The 13753-nt window shown below is 50.4% G+C and overlaps 1 protein-coding gene across 1 annotated transcript; it reads left to right on the plus strand.

Moving 5' to 3' along the window:
* The first annotated feature begins 1248 nt into the window (after positions 1 to 1248).
* CYP2E1 (cytochrome P450 family 2 subfamily E member 1) lies at positions 1249 to 12619 on the plus strand. Its single transcript, XM_004438848.3, has 9 exons — positions 1249 to 1425; positions 2396 to 2555; positions 5754 to 5903; positions 6260 to 6420; positions 6858 to 7034; positions 8122 to 8263; positions 10794 to 10981; positions 11480 to 11621; positions 12435 to 12619. The coding sequence occupies exons 1-9, from the start codon at positions 1249 to 1251 to the stop codon at positions 12617 to 12619; spliced, it is 1482 nt and encodes a 493-aa protein (XP_004438905.1).
* The last annotated feature ends 1134 nt before the right edge of the window (positions 12620 to 13753 follow it).

Raw genomic sequence — 13753 nt, forward strand, 5'->3', positions numbered from 1 at the left:
TAGCAAGTAAAGCACCAGTAATGTGGCCGCACTTTTAAATGCAGAACAGTCAAGGGCTGGCCCATGTTCGTCATGAATTGAGAGGAAAAAACGGGTTAGAATCTGGTATATGCAGTACAGCCTCATTTTTATACAAATAAAAGTATAGAAGATGATTTTATTTTCTTCAGTTTTCGTCTTATTTTCTGTTATACACAAAGATGCATTACTTATATAAAAGTGTAAAATTGCAACCTATAAATTAAGGTCTTCCCTGCATCACCAGGCAGAAGATAGAGTGAAAAAAACATTCATTCTAACCACATACAAAAGCTCTGCAAAATACTCCAAAACAGCCCTGATAGACAGCAGAAGTGGCATGTGTGGAGGAATCAGTCAGGACACAGAAGAAGAAACAACGCGGGGCTCTGTGGCGTTCCCGGATACACGAAGAGAAGACACTTTAAAATCATAAAGTCTGCCCAAATTAACTCACTGATTTAAAACAAATGCAGTAAAAATCCTAATGTAATTCTTTTTAGAGTTTGACCAAATGGTTCTAAAGAATAATTATCCCTTTATTTTCTATAATAAAAATATACCTTTTTTGTAATCAGATATTAACTTTTTCAAAATTGGTCAACTCTTTTTCTTTCCTTTTTTTAACTCCACTGAATTTGCCAGTCAACTTGACAAAGTGCAGTGGAATTCAAATGTTGAATTTTCCTTCTCTGGCCCTGTGAGTTTGGCGGGTGCTCTACTGGGGGCTGCTCAGACAAACCTTCTGATCAGATATTAAGAGATTTGCACCACGAGATCCGGCACTCCGCCACGGAGACCGTCAGCACATCGTTGATGTGGCCTTACATAAATCCTACCCCCAAAAAACACACGCAAACAAAATCTGAATCCTCCTTGCCCCATCAGGGTCAAAGGGGAGGACAGTCTCCCCACATCCTGACCTATGGGTTGGTGGAGCTCCCCTAGATCCCGTGTTTACTGACGTTGGTGCTGGTGCCAGAAGCCAGTGTTGACAGAGCCCAGGCATCGTCAGGTGGGTGCCTGGATGGAGCTTCTGAGAGGCACCTGCTACAGGAATCAGCCTTGAAATGGTGGCCAACAGCAGTTAATAATGAACTAAGATCTTGGGCCAGAGGAGAAGGAAGGCGGCATTGGTTGGCTGATCACCCTCTTTCTCCAGGATGCATTACAAAAGCTGTGTCTTTCCACAGGAGCATCCCCAGAAGTCAGCAGAGACCCCAAAGCACCATGGCGGCCCTGGGCATCACAGTCGCGCTGCTGGTGTGGGTGGCCACCCTGCTGCTCGTCTCCATCTGGAAGCAGATCTACAGCAGCTGGAAACTGCCCCCTGGCCCTTTCCCACTGCCCATCCTTGGGAACGTTTTCCAGGTGGACTTAAAGAACATTCCCAAGTCCTTTACCAGGGTAAGAGAAATACTGATGATTTTAGGGACAAGAATTCAGGAATTAGATGCAATATGTGTGCATTCATTCATTGTCAGACAAGTTGTTATTCAATACCAGCCTGTTATGAATTAACCAAAGTAACAGTAGCATCCAGGAGTGGTACTCAAATACTTAGCTAGTGGTACAGCTTGGGCACTGCATGCTCAAATGGGCATTGGCCGTGGCTGGGCCTGGAGGGCCCTTGTCCTTTGATGGGTTTTGAGGAAGCCAGTGTGGCTGGGGCTGCTGCTGTTTGCCACTGCAGTGCTAGGAGAGCCCTGCATTCACACTGGCTGGTGTCAACCTGGACCTGTCTGTAGACGCCAGAGAGCAGAGTGAGGAGTGAAGTGTTTGACAAATTACATAGTATCTCCTCCAATGATTGCTGTGAACAGTGAAGGAGCTAACAAATCTAAAAACTAAATGAGTAAGTAAGTCTATTAAATGAGTTATTAAAGAATATCATAGGGCACAGAGCAGGCTTGGAAAGTGTTTGCATTAAGAGGGGTGTGCACCTCGGAGGATGGGCTTGGTCGAGGGGGTCAGGATAGTGCTGGCTCCGGGTCGTCCTGCAGCACCCGGGGGTCCAGGATCTTGACTGGGGACAGCAGACAGTGGGGTGGTGGGGGGATGTGGGCAAAGGGGCCTCAGGGGAGGGACATCCAGGACCAGTTGGTCCACTGAGTAAATGGTGTCCAGGTGGGAGGGGAGTTAGGCCATCCAGGTGTGTGTGGCCAGGTGCGCAGGTGCATCACACTCCTTGAAGAAGAAAGCCTCTGGGGGGGGGTGTGGTGGTCTTCCCAAGTCAGGCTGGACAAAGACCGTCTTTCCCCAGATCCCTCTGGGTTCTCTTGGTCAACAACAGTGACTTTGGGGGTCAGTTGAAAGCACAGCCCTCCTCCTCCCCTGGTCCCCATGGCCTCACTCTGCTGCTTGCTGGTCTCTGCAGCTGGCAGAGCGTTACGGGCCAGTGTTCACCTTGCACCTGGGCTCGCGGCACGTCGTGGTCTTGCATGGCTACAAGGCCGTGAAGGAAGTCCTCCTCACCTACAAGAACGAGTTTTCTGGCAGAGGAGAAATCCCCGCATTCCAGGAGTTCAAGGACAAAGGTGCGTCCCATTTCTCACAGCAGGCCGGGGTGGAGGGCGGGCAACAGGAGGGCCTGGCCAGGCACTGAGGACAACAGGAACAGCAACACATAGCAAAGATGGAGAGGCGGACGACCCCACACAATTCAGTGCTGGTTGGTGCGTCTGGTCATTCAGTCATAGCACAGCGCCCATTTTAATGAAAGCTACTACGTGAGACTTCTACCCAAAATGAGTGAGGCCTCGAGCACCCACACGCAGAGCAGCAGGACAAACATGTTTATAGAAAAATATGACAGAGAGAGAAGCTCTGACAGACGAGCCGTGTCTCCTCCTGCAGACCTTCCCACCTCCGCGGCCTGCCTCCTCACTCTCTTTCCTGGGAGCTGTTTCCAGTCACACCTTCAAGTGTTCCTGGGTCTTGGGGCCCCATCCCAGGAGGTCCTCCCACCTACGATGGGCACCAAAACCTGCCCCGGACACACTGCTTGTCTGCAAGGCTTGCTCAGCTGCAGTTCCTGTTCTTCACTGAGGGGCCCCCCATCCCACCTGGGGATGTTCTGAGACCAGGAAGTGGGTGCTGAGTGCCCCCCAGCTCAGAATGAGACTTCCACATGATCCCATCTCCCCAGCCTCGCCTCTTTCCTCTGCACCCCGTGTCTCCAGAGCCCTGAGTTCCCCTGATTCATAAGACACACCTGTCTCCTCCTGCAGGGGGAGGAGGGCTGGGGTTTGGGGGTCTAACTGGTCTTTATCTGAGTGTTTTCCACACTCCTGGCTTCAGACCCCACCTTTTGTGTCTCCTGGGAAGTCCTGGAGCCCATGAGGGACACTTGCCTGGTGGGGGCTCCCCTCCTTCAGCTCTCGGCTCGGAGAGCTCACTGCCCTCGCCTGCTGCTCTCTCCTTCCTGTCATCTGACCTTACCTGCTTATTCTTTTCCACTTGCTCAGTGTCGTTTTAGTGAGATTCCAAAGAAGATTAGAAAGAAACACAATGTCCTGTCTACCCTAGAGAACTCAGAAGCCTCTAGTTCTTCCTGAGTCAACTTTGGTGATGAACCTCTAGAAAACATTGATCTGTTTCATGTAGAATTTTCAAATCGATATGCTCACAGGGGATGGTGTTCTCACCTTGCTTTTCCAGTTTATGTTCCTGAAGTTTTGTCCTGTCACAGTCGATGGCATGCGATTGCCCTCTTGGACATTGGGGGCTTGTTGTACTTTGGATTTGCCAAAAGAAAAGTTAACCACCTCAGTCTTTGTCATTAACACAAGAGGAGCTTTACTGGAGGAGTGAGAGCCCCACGAGAGCAGTTCTGGAGTCAAGGAGCTCCGTCCTGGTTCAGGGAGCCCTTATCTGCCATCCCTGGTCCAAGTCATGGGCCCCCAAATGCTACCAGGCAGGGGCCAGTATTCACATTCCACAGGCTGGACTCAACGGGGCTTTGCTGCCTCCCGCCTGGGGGCTCTAAAGTCCTGTTTTCATACGTCCCACATAGCTCAGAGTTGACCCTGACAATCAGCCAGAGCCTGGACGTAGGATGTGTCTGGTCTCCCAGGAATAACCATGTGAATGTTCATTATTAGCATAATATTGAGCATGGGCTGCACAAGAACTGCACCCATCATTTCAGTCAATCCTTATTGAGCTCTGATAGAGAAGCCACTACTGTCTCCATTTCAGCTGCTCTGGGTCCCAAACAATGCCAGCTCCTCTGGGATCTATCTCTGTCTCTCCATCTCTGTCTCTGTCTCTCTGTCTCTGTGTCTGTCTCTTTCTATCTCTGTCTCTCTGTCTCTGAGTCTTTCTCTGTCTCTCTCCCTGTCTCTGTCTCTCCATCTCTCTCTCTGCCTCTGTCTGTCTCTCTCTCCTCACATTTTCCTGTATCTCCCATTTGCTACACAATTCTTCCCAGCAACATTTTTAAATTATTTGCTTCTCCGCCCCTTCTTCAACCACCAGCATTCTCTTCCCCTTGTCACAAACCCTTCAGGGTGGTCCACCAGCTGCTCTCTCCCTCCTGCCTCCTCTGGCCCTCAGGGCTCCAGTAACGCTGACAGCTCTGTCCTTCTGGCCTCCTCAGCACACACTCTCTGGTCCCTCCCAGCCCCTCACTCGTCTCCCCTGTGTCCTGGGTCAGTGTCTTCTCCTAGCAACTTGGAGGGTTGGAGCTACTCAAGGCTAGGCCGGGCTGATCCAATAGAAATGCGCGCGTCTGGACCATCTCTCCTATGGGTTCCCTCTTGGACTGCCATACCCCCAGCCTGCACTCAGCACCATGTGCAGAGCCCACAGGGTCCACAGGAGTCTGATGCTTAGCATGAATAGACCTGAACCCAGGACCCCCAAACTCAGTGACCCGTGTTTTTAACTTGGTGAACAGCATCTCCACATGGCATCTTCAGTGCCACCTCACACACGCCGGATCAGGGGTCATGCTGTCCGTCCACCTGCCCCACCTCCACGGCAACCATCTTCTCACCGTCTAGCTTCTCCTCCCCGACTCTGCATGGTGCTTCCACTTCAGCCATTCAGGCATCATTTTAGGGTAGAACTGAAACCCTCAGTCTGGCCTGTGCAGCCCACTCTCCTCTCCACCTCATCTCAGCTCTTCCCCGCCCCCTCAGGCCCAGCCAGACTTCTTTCTAGAATGTCCCACGCCCTGGCCTCCCTCAGACGTAGAAGGGAAACGTACTTGAGGTCTTCCCAAATCCGATTGTCTGCATAGTCGGGGAGCCATGTGACCCCTCAGATTTTAGTAAGGACACTTTCTGTGAAGCCCCAGAGCTGAGAGTTGAGGTATTTATAGTGTGAGGGTTAAACATCATTGAGAACAGAATAGCTTTTCAGGAATTTTGGCAACAGACAGGAACGGGGTGGGAGGTTTCCTTGGTGGTCAGATGCGTTTTTATCTCACATGGGGAAGATGCAAGGCAAAGTGGACAAAGAAAGAAAGTACATGGATGATATGAAGAAGAGAGCGCCCAGGAGAGGGGCGATGCCATGGAGAAAGCCAGATGCAGGGAGAACCCCGGAAGGCTTTCCCCCAAACCTGAGCAGCCCGGTGCTGGAGGCCTGGTGGCTCCTCTCTTCCTCGCTCTGGTTCCTGTGGGGCTTCAGTCCCTGCCCCCACGGAGCACACGGGCAGGCGCATTGCATCCTGCCCCTCTCCCCACCTGGGCGTTGGTAGTAACTCCTCTGCTGTTCCCTCCCCTTAGGAGTGATTTTCAATAACGGGCCGACCTGGAGGGACACACGGCGCTTCTCCCTGACCGTCCTCCGTGACTATGGGATGGGGAAACAGCGCAACGAGGAGCGGATCCAGCGGGAGACCCACTTCCTGCTGGAGGCGCTCAGGAAGACCCAGGGTGCGTACGGGCGGGACGGCACCCTCGCGCAGGCCACCCGGGGGCAGCCCCAGCCGAGGTCCCTGATGGCCGCTGGAATGAGGAGAGGGTGGTGTTCACACACAGACACCAGTTTACACCTCGGGTTTCCTCTATGTCTGGGGGCGCGGGAGTGGGGACCAAGTGTGTCACTGTTACGTCCTGAATGACTGAAAAGTAAAGAAACCTGAATAGGTTCAAATACTCACTATCTCTTGTTTATTATCAGTTCTCAGTGTGTCTTCCCACAGGCGGTGGTAAATGCCAGCCAGGAGACTGAGTCGTGGACCGCCTTGTACACGCGTGTGAAGCGCTCTGACAGCTCACCTGTTTTCCAGGCCAGCCCTTCGACCCCACCTTTGTTATCGGCGGTGGGCCCTTCAACGTCATTGCCGACATCCTCTTCCACGAGCACTTTGACTATGAGGACAAGATGTGTCTGAGGCTGATGCATTTGTTCAACGAGAACTTCTACCTGCTCAGCACTCCCTGGCTCCAGGTGCGGCCTCTCTCCTCCGTCCTCGTTAGTCTGCCCTCATCTTCAATTGCACAGTTTCCATTAGAAAAAGAAGGGGAATTCAAGTCGTGTGGACAGACAGGCCTACAAGAGCCGGAGAACAGGAGCCAGGGCGTGTTTGACTAGAGACCCTGTGTGTTTCTTCTGGAGACACCCATGGGGCTGACGTCCCCCTTGCTAACCTGGGGACACTGACCACTAGACACACGCAGCATGTCCCCTCTGTTCACATCCCCCACAGACGAGCACCACCTAACAGAGGGTGCTCAGAAGGTGCTGGGGGCCTAAATATTCTAGATACTACAGTAGCGACAGCCATAAATCCAGGTTTGGAGAAACTTATTGGCCTAGTATACAGAATTATGTTGCATCCAGAAAAAAATATATTTTAAGATAATTCCCCCTTTCTGTCTTTCTAGTTGTATAATTATTTTTCAAGCTATCTGCGTTACCTGCCTGGAAGCCATAGAAAAGTAATGAAAAATGTGTCCGAAATTAAAGCCTACACTTTAGAAAGAGTGAAGGAGCACCATAAGTCGCTGGACCCCAACTGCCCCCGAGACTTCACTGACAGCCTGCTCGTGGAACTGGAGAAGGTATCCTTGCGACACGGCTGACTTATCGACACCAGGCGAAGCCAAGATCTCGGCCATATGAGATGGGTTTGCTGAGTGGGGCTGCGTGGGTTTATATTGTGACTGCACTGCTGGTGTCCCGACTGCCCACGCTCGGTACATTTTGACGCTCTCGGTCGCATACAAACACACTCGCTTCAGCTTGACCACCACACGCTGCTCCACACTTGTGGAGACACAGCCCGCCTGCCTGGCTGGCCTTCAACACCGCTGTACCCTCCAAAGCGCTGACCAACAGACGGACTTTCTTGGGGAATCCATCAGGGGGCTGTGGACAGAGTGAGTGGGCCCCTCACATCGGCTCTCTCCGAGCCTTCCTCTTAACCATTTCTGGTCGACTGACTAGTGATCATGTCTCATCTGGGGAGAGGCCCTCTCTGTCCCTCGTCAGCACGTAAACCCCAAGCTGTGCATGACTTCAAGGGGTTCCAGGTCCACTCAGCATCACCTATCTGATGGCTCCTCAGGACCCCCACCCAGATTGAGGATGCTTCTTCTCTTTCCTTTGACATCACTGTGGCTCTAGAACAGCAGGTGGATTTCACTCCTGATTTCCACAGATAACTGCCCCAGGTTGTCTGCGAATCTGCTCCCTTAGTGGGGCCCCTCACTGCCCCCCAGGTGTCTGGCTTCCTGGTGACTTCCCTGCCTCCTGGGACCCAAAGGCGCTGAACACGGGGGAAGAAAGAGGCCAAGGGCAGCCCCTGTGGCTTTTGAGTTGTTAGCAGAGGCCGCACAGCTCAGCCCTAGGCTGCTGGGGGTCATGGTACATGAGGGCCCTTGGTGCTTAGAAGGAGCACAGAGCCCCATAGCCTGGGTGAGAGGCACAGTCCTGACCATGGCCAGTGTTCTGGGAGCCTCAGTTTCCCTAACCGTGCAGTGGAGATGATTGTGTTTCCAGGCGACAGCCTCGGGCACACCTGCCCCTTCCTCCCTGCAGAGCTGGCAGGGCTTCCAGGTTCTCTTCTGCTGAGGGAGACAAGGGTCTCTTTCTCCTCCACTTGAAGATGTCCCCTTATCGAGCCTCTTCTGTCTCTAACATTTGCAGGAAAAGCACAGTGCAGAGCCTGTGTTCACCTTGGAAAACATCGCGGTGACCACGGCTGACATGTTCTTTGCGGGGACAGAGACCACCAGCACCACTCTGAGATATGGGCTCCTGATTCTCCTGAAATACCCGGAGATTGAAGGTACGCATGTAACAGGCAAGGATGCCAGGGCTGTCACTCCTAGACGCTCAGCCTGGAACTTTTAGGCTTTAGATTTCCGTCTGCAAAATGGGAATTGGTGTTGCTAGTGAACCCTTGTGGGAGTGACACTGGGATCACTGGCGAATCCTTTGAGGGGACGTGTTCTTGTGCACGATGGGCACCTGGCACTCTTGAACACTAGTCCTCCCACAACCCCACTGACACACCCCTGATTGCAGGAAAAACCAGCACCAGAGTGGAGAAACGCAATGCTCTCTGCATTCCACTCCATAGTAGAACCTGTTTATGACAGTGAAAATAGCGTGACCACATTACCCCTGAGTAAGACCTGGCCTGCTAGGCAGAGCAGGGAGAGAGGGCAGGGCAGGGACAAAGCCCTCCTGCCATATCTTACCTGACTGGAAGGATAGGGATCAGAAGAAGAAAGCCCAAGGGGGAAGCATTCCAAGGCTGCCCGCTGCCCTGGAACCCCTTTGCTCCTTTCTGGGGGCTCCTCCCTGTACCTGGGCCAGGTGGGACTCAGGGTGCCCTGGAGAAGAAGAAGGCGTGGCTTCTGGCGCCTCATGTGCAGAGGGTCATGTACTAGAAGCACCTACATGGGCCAAGTAGAGGTGATGTGAGGGGCACCAATATGTCCACAGGCCAGTCAGTGCAACGTCCAAGGAAAGAGGAAGGAAGGGGAGTGCCCAGGCCTGGACCCCCCGCCGTTCACTGGGCTGTGCAGAGCTGGGGCAGTCCCTGCTGCAAGGAGGGAGCCACTCGCCGCTGCTGACAATAATTCGGCTCCTGCTGTGTGCTAGGCATGGGGACAAGCCCTTGAATACACTGTATTCTTGAGGGCAGATATTATAGGATACGAAGTCATTCCCCCAGGAACATGGATACGTGACTGTACAGGATCAGAAACTGGTCCGTCTGACTCCAAAGCCTTCGCTTTGCCTATCTCACAGAAAGGTGGAGGGGGAAGGAGCCAATGTCCATGGAGAGAAGCCTTTCACAGGTCTGGCAGTTCTGAGAGAACATCTGACCACTCTGTACTAGGGGGTCCATAGATTCAAAAACTGGTTTATGTGATTAATTAGGAGGAATTTCCAATGTAGAGAAAAGACAGAAAATAAATATGACTGACACCCATATATCCATTGCCCAACTTAATGTGTATTACCATTTTGCGGTGTCTGCTTCAGAGCTCTTGAAAACAGGTTGCAGAGCTAGCTGAAGCCCCTCCTCACGGCCCCTCAGACTCGTCAATGTCCCAGGACTGTTGTGTGTCATCCCTGTGCACGACTTCATACATTTAACATTCACTGAGTTTCAGCATACAATCTGTGGTGGTGTACGTGTTCTACATTTTTACCTGGGTACCATACTGTACATGACTTTATGGCTCATGCCACATATTAAAAGGCCCACAGGAATTCTCACACTCAGAGCGGCCAAGCAACTTGCCGAAGGTTGCTGTTGCCTCTGCCAGAAAGAGAGGGAATTCCAGACTCCTGCTTCCAAGAAGTTCTTCAAGCAGTGGTCCATGCATGTCTGGCTCCATTCTGCCATTCACCTTCATACTTCTTAGAAGCATGCAGTGAACCAGCTTGGGGTAATAATTAATACAGAGATTTCCCTCCAACTACGATGTTCCTTGACTTACAATGGGCTTATGTTCTGATAAACTCATTGAAAGTTGAAAATATTGTAAGTGGAAAATGCATTTAATACACCTAACCTACCAAACATCATAGCTTAACTTAGCCTACTTTAAATGTGCTCAGGACAATTATGTTAGCCTACAATTGGGCAAAATTATCTAACACAAATCCTATTTTATAATAAAGTGTTGGATATCTCATGTAATTTATTGAATACTGTACTGAAAGTGAAAAACAGACTAGTTGTGTGGGTACAGAATGTTGTAAGTGTATCGATTGTTCACCCTTATGATCATGCGGCTGCCTGGGAGCTGCAGCTCACTGCCCTGCCCAGCATCACGAGAGGATTGTACCGCATATTGCATGCCTAGGAAAAGATCAAAATTTAAAATATGAAGTACAGTTTATACTGAGTGCATACTGATTTCACACCATCATAAAGTTGAAAAATCATAAGTTGGGAACCATCTGTAGAGATTTCCAAGACCCTTTTGTCATTCTCCACTCCTACTTTAAAGACAAGGACTGGATTAGCCGTGATCAGCTAAGAGAGGCCGAAAGATGCTGGAGACTATAAATAACCTCATAGACATCTTACTTACTGACATCTGTGGAGGAATTATCCAATAATCCAAAGTACCTGGGGCACCTGAAGCACTGCTTAGAGTGCTCCAAAAACATCTATTGGGTGGATGGATGGGTGGGTGGATGGGTGGGTGGATGGATGGGTGGATGGATGGATGGGTGGATGGATGGGTGGGTGGGTAGATGGGTGAATGGATGGGTGGGTGGAGGACAGGTGCATGGATGTTGAGCCAGCCTGGAATCAATCCTTTACATTTATTCCATTCATATTTTGGCAGAGAAACTTCATAAAGAGATTGACAGAGTGATTGGGCCAAGCCGAATCCCTGCCATCAAGGACAGACTAGAGATGCCCTACATGGATGCCGTTGTGCATGAGATTCAGCGATTCATCAACCTTGTGCCCTCCAACCTGCCCCATGCAGCAACCCAGGACACAGAGTTCAGAGGATATGTCATCCCCAAGGTGAGCCTGGAGTGCACACCCTGAGCACCACCCTCCTGGCTCACCAGCTAGCCTGCCAGGGAACAGGATGGGGGGATCCAAGGATGCCACCTTTTGGCAGATGAGGCTGAAAGGTGGGGCCTGGGCCAGCATTTCCCCTCTGCAGAGTCTGCTTCCCCTGCAGTCCTCACATGGACCTGGTGACCCCAGAAATGGAGAAAACCTGGTAAAAGGACTCCTCAGAGAGTGCCTGGAGTTTGTAGTGTATTCTAACACCAGAAACAAACAGCAGTGACTCCAGCCTGGATTGCTCCTCTGAAAAGATTGGAGCTCTCATTGCCATTTAGACCTCACCCCTAACTGCTTTCTGTCTAGCCCTTAAGCAAACAACTTCCCCAAGTGGAAACATACTGTGTTGTATGATGTAAAATTCAACACAACCTTCTTCACTGGGGGCTTCCAGATGAAAGCCCATGTTTTGTTTACCTCACTGGTGGAGACAGCCTTTATTCCTTCTAGGGCACGGTCCTAATTCCAACACTGGACTCACTCTTGTATGACGACCAAGAGTTCCCTGATCCAGAGGAGTTTAAGCCAGAGCACTTTCTTAACGAAAATGGAAAGTTCAAGTACAGTGACCATTTCAAGGCATTTTCCGCAGGTAGGAAGAGTTCAGATGTAGCAGCTTCCCCAGGGAATTTTTCCTAATTCCTGCTCTCTGCTCCACACATCATCTGCCTTTATCACAGACCTGCATCCTGTCCCAAATGTTTTCTTCCCTGTTCAGAGAAGTTAAGTGACACCTTTTCACCAGCAGTCCTGGGAAGGAGGTGTTACGGATGAATTATTTTTTCTGTAGAGTGGATACTTCATTTAATTCAGTCCTAAAACTCTTCATTTAATAGGACTTAACGAAAATCTTTCAAAGCTATATTACCTAATTCTCCATAATTTTAAACAAGGGTCACTAACAAAATCTAACATCTGGTTACTTGGACTCATCCTAGGACCATCTAACCTTCCCTGGCTGTGACTTGGTGTCCCCCTCCCTGGCCCTTGGCCTCCTTCCCAGTGCCTCCCCTCAGGTTTTGGTCTGAGGGAAAACCTTATAACCAACCCAATAACCTTAACACTCGATGCTGGAGTGTTGGTTTCCAGTGGTGGCCCCGCTTCTTCCTATAGGACATCAGGGTGAGCACTGGCAGAGACCATTCTCCCAACCCAACGCAGGTTTCTGCGGCTGAGTTCTGGAGATTGAGGCCGGATGAATGCTGGTCCCTGAACACGTCTGTCACTGATATTCTTATACTGAAGTCCATTCTGTGCTTTCTGGGCAGAGAGGGGTCAACTCTGCTTTAGAATGGTAAATTACCCACAGCCTCCTCCCACTCAGCTCTCTCTCTGCTGTCTCGCCTGTAGCAGTGCTGTCTCCTGAAGCTGCCTCAGTTTCTCATCAATACTGTGTCACTTGCAGGAAAACGGGTGTGTGTCGGAGAAGGCCTGGCTCGCATGGAGTTGTTTCTGTTCCTGTCTGCCATTCTGCAGCACTTTAACTTGAAGTCTCTGGTTGACCCCAAGGATATTGACCTCAGCCCCATCACGATTGGGTTTGGCAGCATCCCGCCCCATTACAAGCTCTGCGTCATTCCGCGCTCATGAGTGTGAGGCACACGCGCTCTGAAGACCCCTGGGGTCCTTGATGCCTGGAGTCTTCCTGCCCCAGCGTCCCCTCAGTGAGTCAGGGCTCCATGGGGATCACTCAGCCAGTGACACTGCTTCCCAGAGTCACGTTCTTCAGACAGAATTTGAAAACAAAGTCCAAAAAAGATTAAACTAATTAAAGCAAACTATGAGTTAGTTTGAGTCTATGTTGAGTTCCTCAAAACAATGGGAAATAAGAATTATCATTGTAGGTTAAACTTGCCTCTTCTGAAAAAGAAGAACTACCCAGGCAGCAGAGTCAGTTATCTGTTATAAACGTTTCACAAAAAGGAACATGGACACTATTTCGTAGTTTGGAAAAGGCAAAAAGAATATACCCTTGGACGGTTTGTTAGCTATGTCAAAAATGTATCCCCTGCCATCTTTCCTGAGGATGTGAAGTTGTCCTTTGGGCTCATTATGAGCATGGTTCTGCACTATATTGTAAGATTAAAATAGGTCTGAAAAGACAATATAGACATCTGTTATTGTATTTTAATATTAAAATGTGACTTTGCAGGGTCCCGCCCCATGGCCTAGTGGTTAAGTTCAGAACGCTCTGCTTTGGTGGCCCAGGTTTAGTTCAGTAGGTCCAGGTGCGGACCTACACCACTCGTTTGTCAGTGGCCATGCTGTGGTGGCGACCCACATACAAAATAGAGGAAGATTGGCATAGATGTTAGCTCAGGGTGAATCTTCCTGAGCAAAAGAAAAAAGTGACTTTGCAGCTGGAAGGAGAAATTCTAAGTCCGTGGGGAACCCCGTGTGAAATGAGGCAGAAATGGAGAAATTATTAATCAGCTCAGTGAACTAAACCTTAATGTTGTGATACAGAAGAGGAATTTGGAACACGAACCTGGTCCCCACCCGCTGGGCACACACCTGGTAGTCCTCTGTGTGCTCAGCCTTCATGCCTTGACTTCCCTGTTGGTAAAGTGGGCATGATAGAAGGCCTTCTCTATTGCATAGATGAGGATGGTTCGGTTAGTTATGCAGAGCCTTCAGAACACTGAAAGTTCTATGAAGTCCTTAGTAAAATGAGTCATGTCTCACAACCACCAGTGTAGCATCTTCTGATCTTTCTCTGACTGG

The sequence above is a fragment of the Ceratotherium simum genome, chromosome 6 (genome assembly GCF_057802395.1).
Source record: "Ceratotherium simum simum isolate JZ-2026a chromosome 6, ASM5780239v1, whole genome shotgun sequence".
Classification (NCBI taxonomy): domain Eukaryota; kingdom Metazoa; phylum Chordata; class Mammalia; order Perissodactyla; family Rhinocerotidae; genus Ceratotherium; species Ceratotherium simum.